Below are 15,074 nucleotides of genomic sequence, written 5' to 3'. Positions count from 1 at the left end.
AGTTCTCCTGATATCGGGCTTTAGATGGTTATGCCACCTGAAAGAACGATTTCATACAGCTCACAAAAGAACGAAGTTTAGTTAAAGGAATCATGCGAAGCTTCTTAAGAATCAGGCCATAAAATGAACTCAAACAAGTTTGTACTTCTGAAGAGTTAGCCATAGTTGACAAATACCTTTCTCTACATTGCTTGCCTATGCGACCAGGCAAATGTTTCGCAATTTCAGACCAATTACTTGTGCCCTTCTTTGAAACAAGTGCAACAATAAGATCATCTTCCTGTCAATAGCAAAAGATGCATTTTTGAGAATCTCTATGAAATTGAGGGGGAAACTGCACTCTAAATGAAGAGAGATTTCTGCTCGCACCTCCTTGCTCCAAGGTCCTTTTACAAGATCGGGATCGAGGACCTTCTTCCAGCGATGTAGGCACTGGACATCATTGCGATTCGGTACCCTTTCGGCTACAGAGGATACGTTCCATTAAATGCGCAGTGTAAGAGAGAGAAAATGACAGGGAAAAGGATTTTGACTTGCAGCCAATTATTAAGAATACAGAGGGGCAAAACAAGAGTGCTTGGGAAATCACTAAACAGAGACAAGAAGATCAGCTCACCGATCTTTTTCCAACTCTTGCCATTATATTCATGGACAGCAGCTATCAAAACTTTATCCTGCAGATAAAAGAAAAGACACACCAATCTGTTAAGGATGCAATTTGTCAAATCCACCATCAACATGAGAGATGAAGTTTCAACATGACGCTGAATAGAAATCATCCATTCAAGCCTTCTCTTTTTCATTAGGTGACTATAGGGACAGCAAAAGATACAGAGAGAAGAAAGATTAAGAAGCATGCGACACTAAAAAGATTGCTTTAGTATCAAAGTTCAACTTTTGCATTGCCATCCCCGCACTCAAGAATCCAAGTGATTCTTGCTGAGAGGAGACCGATCAATTTATTATGCATCCCCATATGCAATAAAGAAGCCACCGAAAGAACAAAAGAACAAGGTTATATCTAACTACTAACCTCCTCCTCTGTCCAGCCTCCTATTGTCGATCGCCTTCTGGGTCCCGTTTCCCTCCTAAAGATAGAGAATTGACCGAGCAATTAATGTCGAATGATCCATGTAAACATGCTATAAATCTCATTTAACTAAACAACACCACCCCGAGATACGATCCAAAACCGATCCGGTAACTTCAAACGCGCACATTATATATATCCCCGACATTCGCACATAACATTGCCATCTCACGATGCCGAAATTCTAGAGCAGAGAGCGTGAGAAAGAGAGAGAGAGAGAGAGAGAGAGCTGCTAACCGCGGGAGCGCGACCGAATGTAGAATTCCGCGGACGCAGCTAATGTCAGGGCCACACTCTTTGATCTCCACCATGATCATTAGCTGCAGGCCATCTCCATCACCTCATGATGATGACGACGACGACGACAATTATGGGGAAAAAAAAAGAAAAAGCGACGTCGGAATTAAAAGGAACTCGAGACCCAGAACTCTTCCCGATCTCAGAACAAAAGGGTAAAAAGAATAATTGAACAAGAGGGCCGAGAGAAACTGAATGAAGCAGCGTTAATGCTACCCCAATAACTCCATCTCTCCCTCTCTCTCTGAACAAAAAAAAAAAAGAAAAAATTAAAAATTGGATCTTGATCGTCGTTCAATGCGGAGCTCGGCAGCAAGCCATCGCCGGTCCGGCTTATAAAGAGAACAGAAGAAGAGGGCGAAATCAACGGATACGTTAGGAGTGCATGATAGAGAGAGAGAGAGAGAGAGGAGGGAGAGAGTTACTGCGACTTTCCTTTGAATGAGAAACGTTCATAAATTCAATCGCTTTTGCAGGGGAGAGGCCATAAGAATGGCGTAACGGTTCGAGAGAGAGAGAGAGAGAGAGAGGAGTGATGGGAGTGGAGGGAGTAGCAGTCGACGTGAAGGGTCACCAGAGAAGAAGGAGGAGGGGAGAGAGAGAGAGAGAGAGAGAGTTAGCGGGAACTGGAGCTGCAGGGGGAGTTTATGAGAGGGTAAATAAAATAAAATAACAAATACCGCCATCCCATTGAAAAATTTTAAGAATTCAAAAATAAAGGGCTAGTTTTCCCCAAAAAAAAAAAAAAAAACACCTTTGGGTTCAATTTCAATTTTTGTCTAAAAGAAATCTTCGACAAGTCACCATGGACTTTTTTCAAAATTATCAATATTATGACGCTATTGTTGCTCTGATGAAGTCGAGGATGTTGATGGAAGAGTGCGTGTTTTGATAAATTGTCCCGATGCTGATCATTTGTAAAAATTGGTCAGATTTTTGGACGCGGGAGTAAATTTCGGATTAAATAGCATCTTTTTTAAGTCAAAAATAAATTGAGATAGAATTGAAATTGGAGGTTGTTTTAGGAAATTAGGCTCAAGAGTGATGATATCCTTTTGGTTCTACGAGATTACTAGTTCCAAGATTGTTCTTCCGATTTTGTCGTGTGCTATCTAACAAATTACGTGATGTGGATATTTTTTTGGGTGGATTTAAGCATTTGTACGGAAACTACTAGATAAAGGAGGAAAAAAATTATGTCGAGAAATAGATTTAAAATTATTACAGGATGACGATAATTATTTAAATTAAGAACTCGTGAGATATCTATGCGATATAATTGTAATCTTTTTAAATTGATTTTCTCTATCATTCAGTAATGCACTACAATTACTCTATCTATAGCATGCATGATGTTAAATGGTTCTCTTGGTTTTGCATTTAAGAATAGAAAGATGCTTATGGAAAACAATTACCTACAAGTTATTTTTTTCTGCATATTCGAGTATTTTTGTCATCATTAATTCCACAAAAATGAGTGGCAAAGATAGGCCCAATTCCTTATTAAAAAAAAAAAACTCAAACTTTAAGTCTAGTCTAAATTTTGCATTGAACTTCTCTTTATCTAGAAAAAAAAAATCTCAAACTTTAGGTACAATCTAAATCTACCTGAACTTTAGGTCAAATCCAAAATCTGTTTCGAATTTTTATTTTATATAAAAGAAAAATCACCAATTTTTACTCATGTGCCAAATTTGCCTCATTAGGCCTCCATCCAAAAATCACTTATATTAGTCTCTAATTTTCATTTTATAACACGGTTTCATTTTGGAAATTATTTCCAAGTCACCTTTTTTATGTGAATTTGTTATCAATGTGAACATGGGATGTCAACTTTGAATTGGACCACAGGGTAGATTTTAGTTGGGGTTTTTTTCTTAAATAAAATAAAATTCATGGTAGATTTTGGATTGGACCAAAGCTTGGAGTTTTCTCTGAGATAAGAAAAAACTCGGGATAGAACTAGATCTAAATTGAAGAATTTTAGGGAATTAAGCTGGAAAATATATTGAACGATAGATAGATGGCAGTCTTATGTTCTTACTCAAAAGAAGAGTATCAGCCGTAACTATTGGTATGAAATATAGTTCAATAGTACACAGTATCAACCTTAGGATCCCTAGACTTATTTTTTTTTTTTAAAAATGGATTTTTATACAAAGCATGATAAGAGAAACACGAACTCGGATGGATGAAGGGTAGGATTACTTCATAAACATCTGCCACATCTGCTTGTTTCCGCTCCAAGAATGAGTTTGAGCAAAAATATAAAGCGGCAGCTAGTACGTTTAAAAGGCGCTCGCAGGCCTAGAGGACTGACGAGCCCTACAAGCCCGCTCGTAATTTAGGAGGGCTTGGACAATGCCTTTCGGCATGATGAACCAGTTCATCTAGAGCCCGTTTTGGACAGATGGTTGTCCATAGTGAGCCCGAGCTTTTTCTACGGGCCAAGACCCGTCCAGAGCCACCCGTCGATCAGGTCTATACTAGTATCGATCGATCGCCGAAACAAGACGAACAAGGAGCAACTCAAAATTACTAATCGTCAGCCATGCATGAAATAGAGAAAAATTTGAAGCTTGAAGAGGAAAATGTTGCTCCACGAAAAGGCTTAATGATTTAGTATGAGGTACCGACGAAGCTGCCCAAGATTGAAACTAAATGTTTCACCAGCAGAACCGGAATACCGAATTACCAAGGGCCTATTCCTGTTCCACTCGTCAGAATCATATGCAGAAATTTCAAGCTAATTGGAAGTGAGGATTCAAAATAGTTGATTACTTAAATAAGTCTACCTGGAGAAAGCCAAGCTCCGGAACAGCATAAAGTTTACCAGAGAAATCTTATGTCTGATAGAAGTTAAAAAGCAGGTAGGGTAAATGACATTAATAGAGTTTCTCCTCTTGTTATGAATAAGTCCAAGAGATGGGCAGTCGAAAGTCTCGGCAAACACTAATAGAGAAGCTATCTTCAAGTTGCCTTTTTCCTGAGTTGCCCAACAGTCGGGCGAGTGCTCTTGTCTCTCCTGTGATATTGATGCTCTATGTATGGCCTGCTCGGCTCCATGTAACATTGGAAACTACTGTCTAGGGCAGAGATGGTGGGTTCCTCACCTGCTTCAGACCCGGCTGGGAAGGGGAAAATATTTGCTACAAAAGTCCAGTCATAAGCTGTCTCGCTTGAGCCCCCTTCAACTGGAATGTACTGTTGAACACCACCGAAATCCCCCATGGGATTCATGTCCATTGAGCCGATGTTTACCTCACCTGCAGAGGTGGTTTATCCCATAGGAAATAGAATTAATGAATTGGTATGTGATTATATATAATTGCAAAGTCATTGTGTAACATATATATACTAATGCAGCTTCTGTTCCCACTTCCAACATTGGGAAGTTGGATGCTGTAAACGAGATTAGGTTTGACTCCATTAATATAATCCTTGAACCTGCAATTGCCGCATGGTGCACATGGCTACTCACCATGCATTCTGCTACTGAAGAAAATTATCTCATCACCGCCAGATTCCGAGCCCTTAATACTATGAGGTCAAAAACCAGCAACGAACTTACAGTTTGAGTGAAAAAGTGAGATCAAAAGATCTAAGTTGGGTTATGGCAAGTGAGGTTGCTCCATAACAGCTTCCTAAATCTTACATGATATTTTCAAATTCCAACTACTTTTTGGATCAGACACTTACTCTCGTCGATGGCCCCTAATTTGGAGTTCTTTCTTCTAGGAGGAAGCTTCTCCCTAGCTGGCGTGCTCCAAATGCTGGTCTGATCTACAGCTGAAAAAGTTCATGCATCACATTTGGAATAAGGAATTTCTTCTCACTAACTACCATAAATTTTAATCTCTAACCTGGGGAAAGCTGCAGATAACCTTCCCTCAGCCTTTTGGGAGGATATTCTACTCCTAACGCTGACCTCTGGTCGTTGGGGCGATCACCCCCTGATAAATTTTATCCAACCTTTGTCAGTCACCTTTTAGTTAGCTTTTTAATCTTACCTGCAATAATAAATCTTAATCCCTAACCTGGGGAAAGCTCCTTCAGATCTGGCCAACAAGCTTCCTCCCTCCTTTCCGGAAGAAATTCTGCTTTCATTGCTACCATTGGGACTTTGGTCTGTTTAACATCTGATAAGTTTCATAGAATCATATTCAGTCACCTTTTTAGTCAGGAATTCAATCTCATTGACACCCATTAATATTAACTTCTAACCTGGGGAAAGCTCCTTTGCATCCGACGGGTATGCTTCCTTCCGCTTTTTACAGGGAACATTTTCACTAATTTCAAACTTCGGAACCTTGATGTTACCAACAGCTGATAAACGTCACGTGTTATCTTTTCATAGACTTTGAGATAAGAGATCTACTCTTTGAGACTGCAAATGGTTTTTGAGCTCTAACCTGAGGGAAGCTGCTTGAGAGCTGATGAGCCAGCCTGTGTCCTTTGGAGAGTACATTTGGTGTGATCGATGGCTGATCAGTTTTGGGCAATCTTTTTCAGTAACTTTTTTGGTTGAAAATTTCAATCTTATTGATGCACCAATATCAATTTTTCTAACCTGGGAAAACTTCCTCCGGATCCACTGGGTATGCTTCCTTCCATTCCTCAGGAGGAAATCCGCCACCTATTCCAAACTTCAGAGTCTTGTTCTGGGCAATATCTGATAAATTTCGTGTAACATCTTTTCAGAAACATTGAGATAAGAGATCGACCATTTGAGACAGCAAATGGGTTTGAGCTCTAACCTGAGGGAAGCTGCTCGAGAGCTGCTGAGCCTGCCTGTGTCGTTTTGCAAGTAACTTTGGTGTTATCGACAGCTGATCAGTTATGGGTAATCTTTTTCAGTCACTTTTTTGGTCAAAAATTTCAATCTTATTGACACACATCAATATCAGTTCTCTAACCTGGGAAAACTTCCGCCGGATCAGCCGGGCATGCTTCCTTCCATCCTTCAGAAGGAAATTCTCCACCTACTCCAAACTTCAGAACCTTGTTCTGGCCAACATCTGATAAATTTCAAGTGACATCTTTTCAGAAACATCGATATAAGAGATCTACTATTTATGACAGCAAGTGGGTTTTAAGCTCTAACCTGAGGGAAGCTGCTTGAGAGCTGCTGAGCCAGCCTGTGTCCTTTTGTGATAAACTTTAGTGAACTTGGTGGCTGATCAGTTTTGGGTAATCTTTTTTAGTCACTTGTTTGGTAAAAAATTTCAATTTTATTGACGTGCATCAATATCAATTCTCTAACCTGGGAAAACCTCCTTTGGATCTGCCAGGCATTCTTCCTTCCATCCTTTAGGAGGAAATTCTCCACCTATTCCAGACTTCAGAGCCTTTTTCTGGCCAACATCTGATAAATTTCATGTGACATCTCTTCAGAAACATTGAGATAAGAGATCTACTATTTGAGACAGCAAGTGGGTTTTGAGCTCTAACCTGAGGGAAGCTCCTTGAGAGCTGCTGAGCCAGCCTGTGTCCTCTTGCAAGGAATTTTCGTCTGATCGACAGCTGATCAGTTTTGGGCAATCTTTTTCAGTGACTTTATCCATCGAAAAATTCAATCTTATTGACACATCAATATCAGTTTTCTAACCTGGGAAAAGTTCCTCCGGATCCGCCGGGCACGCTTCCTTCCATAGTTTAGGAGGAAATTCTCCACCTATTCCAAACTTCAGAACCTTGCTCTGGCCAACATCTGATAAATTTCATGTGACATCTTTTCAGAAACATTGAGATAAGAGATCTATTATTTAAGACAACAAATGGATTTTGGGCTCTAACCTGAGGGATGCTGCTTGAGAGTTGCTGAGCCAGCCTGTGTCCTTTTTTGAGGAACTTTCGTCTGATCATCGGCTGATCAGTTTTGGGCAATCTTGTTCAGTCACTTTGTTGGTAAAAAATTTCAATCATATTGAAACACATCAATATCAATTCTCTAACCTGGGAAAACTTCTTCTGGATCCGCAGGGCATGCTTCCTTCCATCCTTTAGGAGGAAATCCTCCCCCTATTCCAAACTTCAGAACATTGCTCTGGCCAACATCTGATAAATTTGATGTGGCATCTTTTCAGAAACATTGAGACAAGAGATCTACTATTTGAGACAGCATATGGGTTTTGAGCTCTAACCTGAGGGAAGCTGCTTGAGAGCTCCTGAGCCAGTCTGTGTCCTTTTGCGATAAACTTTGATGTTATTGACGGCTGATCAGTTTTGGGCGATCTTTTTCAGTCACTTTTTTGGTCGAAAATTTCAATCTCTTATTGACACACATCAACATCAATTTTCTAACCTGTGAAAACACCCATAAATACAAAATTCTAACCTGGGGAAGCCTCCTTTGAATCTGGCAGGCATGCTTCTTCCCAACTTTTAGGAGGAAATGTTCCACTTATTCCAGACTTCGGAACTGTGATCTGACCAACATCTGATAAATTTCATGTGACATCTTTTCAGAAAATTTGAAATTAGAGATCTACACTTCGAGACAGCAAATGATTTTTGAGCTGTGACCTGAGGGAAGCTGCTCAAGAGCTGCCGATGTAGCCTTTGTCCCTTTGCTTGGAACTTCTCCTCTGGTCGCTGGTGTACAAACATGGGTCTTAGTACGCGAGCGACCTTTTCTCTTTCCTGATGAATTATCAGCATCAAAGTCCTGCAACATTTGGACCTCATCTCCATGTCATTGGTTCTACAAACTTTTGCATAAGAAAAAATTGGATGTCTTGAGGAAAATAAAAAGAAAAGAAAGTCTTGAGTTTGTTAGGAAATGAAAGTTAAACAGATGTTCTAGTGCTCAAAGGGTACCTCCATTAGGCAAGGCCATCTCTTGCCACAGAGTAAGCCTGGGACCGAGGAAAGGTTTCTAATGGAAGTAACTTTAATAGATCATTGAACTGATTTTGTGTAGGTTGTTGAGATCAAAGTCAGACCAGATGCACGGCTGGTAATACAAGAGTTACTATGGGAAGGAAGCCTTGCGAAGTGGCTCTAAGTTGATGGCAGTTGAGCTAAGTAATTGCAGATAAAAAAGTTGAGTGATAACAAAATAAAGGTGCAATGCAGTAAGGTCCTTGTGTGGAGCTGTGGGTATCTACAAGGAGGTACTTCTAGTACACTACAACCTCTCTGTTAGTTTCTTCCCAACTGTGTTCCCAAAGCACATAGTCGAGTGAGGATAAAGAAAGCAAACTGATCATCCAGTCTGTAAATACATTGAGAATCACAAGGAATATTCACTCCCCCAGATTGCTTTTCACACTTATTTTACAGATATAATTGCAGAAAGGAGAGTCCAATTAGAGCAACATTCAACAGCTGATTGGGTCTCCAAAGCAATCAGACTGGATGCATGACGCATGATGCATCAAAATTCAGAATCTAAAATGCGTATTTACCAAAAAAATCACATCTCCTAGACCACTCAGCAACACATATACCCAATAGAGGAATTCCTTTAATATTCAAATTTATCTGAATCTCACCCAATACTCCAAGCTTATGCATTTAAAAGGGCTGATATAAAAGAGAAACAAAGCAAAGATGTAGTATCCGGAATGGTATTACATCATATGAGTTCTTGTTCATACTCTTTCCCCTCAACTACAGAAGGATGTTTATGGATGAGGCCTATGCTCCACCATAACGGATAGGCATCTTATCTCACGGATTAAAGCAACCCCAAAAAAGGGGGAAAAACAAAAAGAAAGGAGGAAAGTAGCATAAGAACCTCATACTCACCGGTGCGTAAATGGAAACTTTTGCCTTTTTGGCATATTCCACATAGTGCATAAGGGCTTTATAGGTTGAAAAGATTTGGCCTGTGGCAGGACAGAAGTAATGCTGTCATAGAGAAAACATCAAGCAGATTAGCAAGTTTAATTAACACCAGATGAGACATAGATATAGAACTTTCTTCTATTAAAAATAGTTTCACTAAAATAAGTCAAATAAACTGCAGAAGGTAATGAGTGAAAAAGAGCAACAAGTTAAGGACTGAATGACTAATGGACAAGACATTAGCCTCCAAAATATGAGATAAGGTTTGGAGACCTTTGATGCCAACACATTCCATTCCCTCCAAGGGGACAAACCTTCCAAAGCAGAAACAGAACCACAAGAAGCAAAAGAACTAGAAAGCTGATCCCCAAGTTGCAACCTGAATACTTTTGCAACTTCTACTGTTCTAGCTTATATGTACAAAAGTTCTCCCAACTTTACAATTGTTTAACACAAAAGTTATTTTTTAAGTATTTCATCTTCATTGCAGAAGCAATTAATTACTGCTAAGTCAAATTTAATGAGTCATTTCATTAAACTTATAATACTTTCTTAATCATTTAAAACACATTTCATGATTGTCTAGGTAAAGCCTACAGTAACCACAATTGCAACAGAATATTTCATTACAAAACAGTGATTGCAGCACCATTGCAAAACGGTGATGGCAGCACCAAGAGCTAAAAGAACTCCATATGGACATTGGTACAGGAAGCTAACTTGACAAGCTTCTTTCTTGAGTGTGTAGTTGATTAATTCCATACCAATATTCACGTGCATCAAACTACTGGTTAGAAGTAATATGCTGTGTACATCCAGAGCTGTAAAATAGAAATAACAACATAACTGCAAGATCTTTTCTTTCATCACAAGAAAAGGAAATGTGCCTTAGGTTAGCAAATTTTAACCCCATGAAATACCTCACTACATGGACAAAGTAAGACGTGTGGATAAATAGCCCAAATGTAGGGAATAGAAACCATGCATTGTGACTTGCCCTAATACAAGCACAACTCTATTTCCTAAGGCCTAATTTTTGCATTTAACTACAAGAACTCTGCGATCATTTTAACCAGCCTAATCACAAGCAGTTAGGTCAAGTTCATTGAATCAATTACGCTAGTCAATTCTACTACTTTAACTTTGTAGGATACCCCTTCCAATCCAACAACTGTGCGAACTGTCACCTCAATAGGCTACAGCCTAGACTTAATCAGTGTGTGGGGCTTATGAGATGCTTAACGGGCCTCTAGATAACCATCCTCATGCGGCCATGCCCCTTGGTTATGAAAAAACAAAGGAAAGCTGTGAAAGTAGCTTCTCAAGTCATAAAGAGGGTCGAACTATGTGAGGACCAAAATGCCTGATGTGAGCTCGAGTGGAGAAAGTGCATCTATCATTGTCACGATTGCAAAAAGCACAGTTCTGATGGATATTCTCAATTGATTGAAGCAGAATCTTCCGTGAAACAAATGCAATCTTGGTGAAATAAAACTCAAAGCATACACTCCCACTTTCTGCTCTTCATTTGAAGCTAGGTCATAGGAGCTGATACTTAAGAAAACTCCCTCCATTAATGTCTTCAACATTGTCATGATTCCTCCAAATGCATATCTTGATTATTAACTTTCCATGCACCTTTGTCACTAGGCCTAGATATATTCCAACGAGATGCCATCATCTACATTCTGATATATCAGCAACCAGGGCAAAACTCTAAAGAAGTTGCTGTCTTCAGTGTGCTCATGTGCAAGTCATCATACTCATTCTTATATAGGAAAGAAATGATTGACTTTAAAAATGTTTAAATTTGATACTCACGCTGCTGAATCACTGATCTATCATGACTAGAATTTAGGAGGATCTCATTAGGATACCTGCATTACTTCCAACACATTCTCAACTATAGTTTCATTTAAATCAACAAAACTGTACACAATTAGTACAGTGTAATAAATCACAAAAAAGCACCTGTTATGAACTATGATATTACATGGCTGCAGTTCAAACTCAAACTCATAAGGTAACCACATATTTAACTGGCATCAAATAAAGAATAACGGAATCGAGTAAGCTGAAAGTTTGAGATCTCACTTTTAGGTCTCAATAAATGTAATTAAATAGTAGGCTGATGACAGAATAACATTTTCGATGTAAAACCTATTGTGTTCAAGAGACTTAGATTTGCAAAAGATCAACTGACTTTATTGTGGAAGTATTGCCCACACTACTTTAACAGCCAACAGGAATCGCATCAACAGCACTTTCAGCTCAAAAATTGAATGTGGGTCCACAATTGACCAAAATCTAACGTTTATTTTCGTTCTCTTTTTTTTGTAAAGCCTTAACAATTAAAAAATTTACGACCGCAACACTTTCAAGGGAAGTATTTCTTTTCCAAAAAAATTTGCTTAACTAAGAATCAATTCACACAGATCTAGGTTTTCGGAAATAATCCTTCGTAAATTGCATAAACTCAAGTTTCATTAATCAGAAAACCAAACTGACTGCTTTATGTGAAAAAGAGGCCTCAAGCATAACTGAAAAGCACAAACAAGCTCTACAAAGCAATGGATCTGACCAAACATGTCAAACAAATTTGATCATTCACCAAAAAAATATAAATCCAGGAGGGACCTTTTCATGCCAATTTATGCAAGCAAAATGAATTAATAAATCAACATGGTGGTCGATCGAGCATGTTTGTGGTCAATAGGGATACCATTGAGAACAAAACAGATTAAAATGAATAGAATTAGGGTACAGGTTTACCGAGGCATCAGATCCACGCCAGCCCTTGGGCTTGAAAATCCAGCCATCAGGGATAATTCTAGATCTACCAGAATCAGCCATATCAGGAACAAGCAGATTTCCTTTACCACCAAACAAAGCTTTCTTCTTCGCCGCTTCCTCTGTGATGAATTTTCACCCCTCTTTCGAAAATATTGAGGCACTGTTAGAGGAACGCTTAAATATCATATATGCCTCACGACCACGTGTTCCCTCTTTCTCCATCTGTCATGAATGGTAACCCAAAACATGCCTTTAAAGGAAAAGGAATTTATCAATCGCATTTTCCATTTTATTTCCAGTATTAATTAGAATTTCATTGAACTCGATATGGTGAAATCGGGAGAAAATGGACAGAAAAGGGGGCAAGCTCCTATTTAACTTTCCCAGGAAAAAGATAAGCGAACAATAACTGAAGATATAGAACTACCTTGATTAATTAAGAGTTCTCACAGTGGCAGCTAGAAAAGCCCGTGCGAAAACAAGCAAAAATGTGGATATCCAACACAAACCACCAAAATCAAACCAAACAAGTGGCAGCCATGCATACCAACAGTCAGAGAAAACGAAAGTGAAAAGATAAAACTTCAACCAAGACATCTCATTTTGGCAAGATAATGTCACCGAGGATCCTTTAATTCTACTACTAGCCAAACATTTAGATCAAAATAAAACTCATTAAACTTGATGATGATAACAAAAGCCCATGAAGTAACAACCATGCAAGAGCTTCCTAAAACTTTTCCAACCTCAGACAGCATCTTATGCTTCAGATCATGTAAGACCAGTCATCCAATGTACCGACCAAAAGGGGAATGAAAAGCTCCAATACTGACTTTGCTTGAGATAAAGGCCCCGATAGAAAGCTCCAATATGTTTGAACTGCCCATGAAGACAGCATAAGTAGGCCTCTCATTATGCCTGATAAGTACTCCAAACTTGTAGAATGTACTCCAGATAGAAATTCCACAGCTTCAGCCATTCCTCAATCAAGTGAGAGCTCCTGATGCGTCCTGCTTTAGAAAAACTGCTAAAACTTAGTTCCAGATTTTTTGCCAGCCAAAGATCTTAGGCAACACTAAATTCACCAGCCCACGATTAAAAGGACTTAAAATCAGCACTTTGATTGCGTCAAATAGACACCTAAAGCATAACTGTCTATTGTTACTAGGAGCAACAAGGAATGAAGAAAAATTACTCATCAACCCAAAGTCATGGATCACATAAAAATCTTCATCATGTGTACTATCTCAACTTTTTCCAAGTCCTTAAGTATTCTTAACCCTCTCGAAGTTTAGAACAGATGATTATCGACGCTCAACATGTGTTGGGCCTTCAAGCCTAGCAAAAAATACGGAAGATTCCAGTCAATGATTCTCATGACCAAGGTCTCTATAAACAAATTCATTTGTGGTCTGCTTCAAGGGTTCATGAGACTAACTCAAATCAAAGGCGGTCATTCAGTAGCTCTTTTTGTTTCCCAAGAATAGCAACCTCATTTCGCTCTCCGAAGCTTATAGATCCACCATAGTCATCGTCTGATTCCGAAGGAACTCCAATTGACCCTTGTCCATCCATTTTGCAAACGGTGAGAACATAAACAAGTCTTTCAGCACTCAAATGCTTTAAGGATCATTTCTTCATTCACTTTTTTTTTTTTTTTTGGGAGATTTCAGTCCAAGCCAACTTAAAATCCCGTGACAACCAAGAGGAGATATCTAAACCCAAAGCATTAAGAACTGAGAAGGTCTTCTATAAGAAGTAGCGGTAGTGCTGACTGCTGAACAATCATCATAAGGAATTGGACAAATCAGGAAAGAAAATAACTACAACTACAATCTGAGGATCAAATATTGATTTTATTGAACCACCATTACATCTTCCAAAGGTAATAAAAGACTGATCCTCTCCTTACCTTATTGTAGTTTGTGACACCAACCAGAATCATAACTGTCTCGACTCCCGGTGGAAAGATATGTCATTGTCATTGGAAACTGCACAGGCTAATATATAGTCTAGAGTCTATAAGACCGGAGACCAACTTAAGGGGAAATAAAATTCCATTTGTAGTAGTAATAGCAGCATTATCTTCTCCTTCTCCGCACTCTTTTCCCAGAGGGAGGGAAAGAATGCCTCCCGGCATATTCTCATATCTCCACTGGAAGGACTCAATACTCCACTGCAACAAATATTAAAGAAACGTAAATAACAAACACAAAAATGCCAATCATATAAAGAGATTGTGATTTTTCTTTTGATGAGTAAGATCACGAGAATAAGCTCGAAGAGAATTACACATTACTCAAGCTGCAGAACAATTTCCCAAAGCATTAAACTTGGACGACTACATGAATAGATCAATGTCCACAGCAAGCCATTGCAAACCGCGACTGCCAGAAATTCTTCAACAAGAAGGACGCACGAGCGTCTCCTATTTACAGATCATTTCCTAGCTCAGCTTCACCTGAGAACCCTAAACTTCCAGTACAATGCTGCTTGAGAAATCCGCCTCTTAAATCAACGGTCCCGGCTGGCCTCTTGCAGGCTTCGTCTTTGATACTGCAACTACGTTTCTAGCACATGAAGCATCTTTGCCCGCACAACTTCTCCAATTTCTCAATCGTCGAGACAGTAAGAACCTCGTGTCTTCTCCCAACGATTGATAAACCAAAGCGCACAACAGCGTCCGGTGACTATGAGATGCGTCAAGCATGCAACACATGTGCCACTAAGCCAGGCGAAACTATGATATTCCGGCGAACGACGATCGCCGAGCGCGAAAATCCATTGACAGAGCGAGAAAACGAAGCTTTCGAGAGACGTACGCTCGCAACGGAGACCTCGCTTCCGTTTCCGAGGTCCCGAACGGCGGCGGGGAGGAGGGGTCGAGCATCGGAGAGCAGATGTCGAATTCCTTTGCACCGGCGAACTCCGTTTGCTCCGCCAGATTCATCGGATCGTCGTCGGTGACGAGCGGTGCGTGGCCGGTGTAGGCAATTATAGGGAGATATGGACCGGCGATTTCTGCCCGTCTGTTGCAACCTCTCCCTTTGCCAATTGCATAGGTTGCCATGAGAGAGAGAGTCCATAATAACATTTTATAAGA

General features: G+C 39.6%; 1 protein-coding gene across 23 annotated transcripts; it reads right to left on the bottom strand.

The window, feature by feature from the left end:
- Positions 1 to 4,078: 4,078 nt before the first annotated feature.
- Positions 4,079 to 15,068, bottom strand: LOC104443477. 23 transcript variants are annotated; one of them, XM_039312916.1, is made up of 24 exons: positions 14,264 to 15,063; positions 13,884 to 14,147; positions 13,410 to 13,533; positions 13,167 to 13,309; positions 11,951 to 12,995; positions 9,140 to 9,241; positions 7,913 to 8,054; positions 7,725 to 7,826; positions 7,531 to 7,602; positions 7,343 to 7,444; positions 7,184 to 7,255; positions 6,996 to 7,097; positions 6,839 to 6,910; positions 6,651 to 6,752; positions 6,492 to 6,563; positions 6,304 to 6,405; positions 6,145 to 6,216; positions 5,958 to 6,059; positions 5,800 to 5,871; positions 5,612 to 5,713; positions 5,425 to 5,526; positions 5,251 to 5,340; positions 5,087 to 5,176; positions 4,079 to 4,653 (listed from the first exon to the last, which is right to left on the bottom strand). In XM_039312916.1, the coding sequence occupies exons 5-24, from the start codon at positions 12,029 to 12,031 to the stop codon at positions 4,358 to 4,360; spliced, it is 2,049 nt and encodes a 682-aa protein (XP_039168850.1). In that variant the 5' UTR covers positions 12,032 to 12,995; positions 13,167 to 13,309; positions 13,410 to 13,533; positions 13,884 to 14,147; positions 14,264 to 15,063; the 3' UTR covers positions 4,079 to 4,357. The 23 variants fall into 23 exon arrangements, 21 of the variants coding, with proteins under 21 accessions (XP_039168850.1, XP_039168851.1, XP_039168853.1 ...); XM_039312917.1 differs by having other exon boundaries at positions 11,951 to 12,981; XM_039312919.1 differs by lacking the exons at positions 13,167 to 13,309; positions 13,410 to 13,533 and having other exon boundaries at positions 11,951 to 12,221; positions 12,718 to 12,981.
- Positions 15,069 to 15,074: the final 6 nt, after the last annotated feature.

Source organism: Eucalyptus grandis, chromosome 5 (genome assembly GCF_016545825.1).
Source record: "Eucalyptus grandis isolate ANBG69807.140 chromosome 5, ASM1654582v1, whole genome shotgun sequence".
Taxonomy (NCBI): Eukaryota; Viridiplantae; Streptophyta; class Magnoliopsida; order Myrtales; family Myrtaceae; genus Eucalyptus; species Eucalyptus grandis.
The sequence above is the reverse complement of the archived record's forward strand: the minus strand, read 5'-3'. Positions and strand labels throughout refer to the sequence as shown.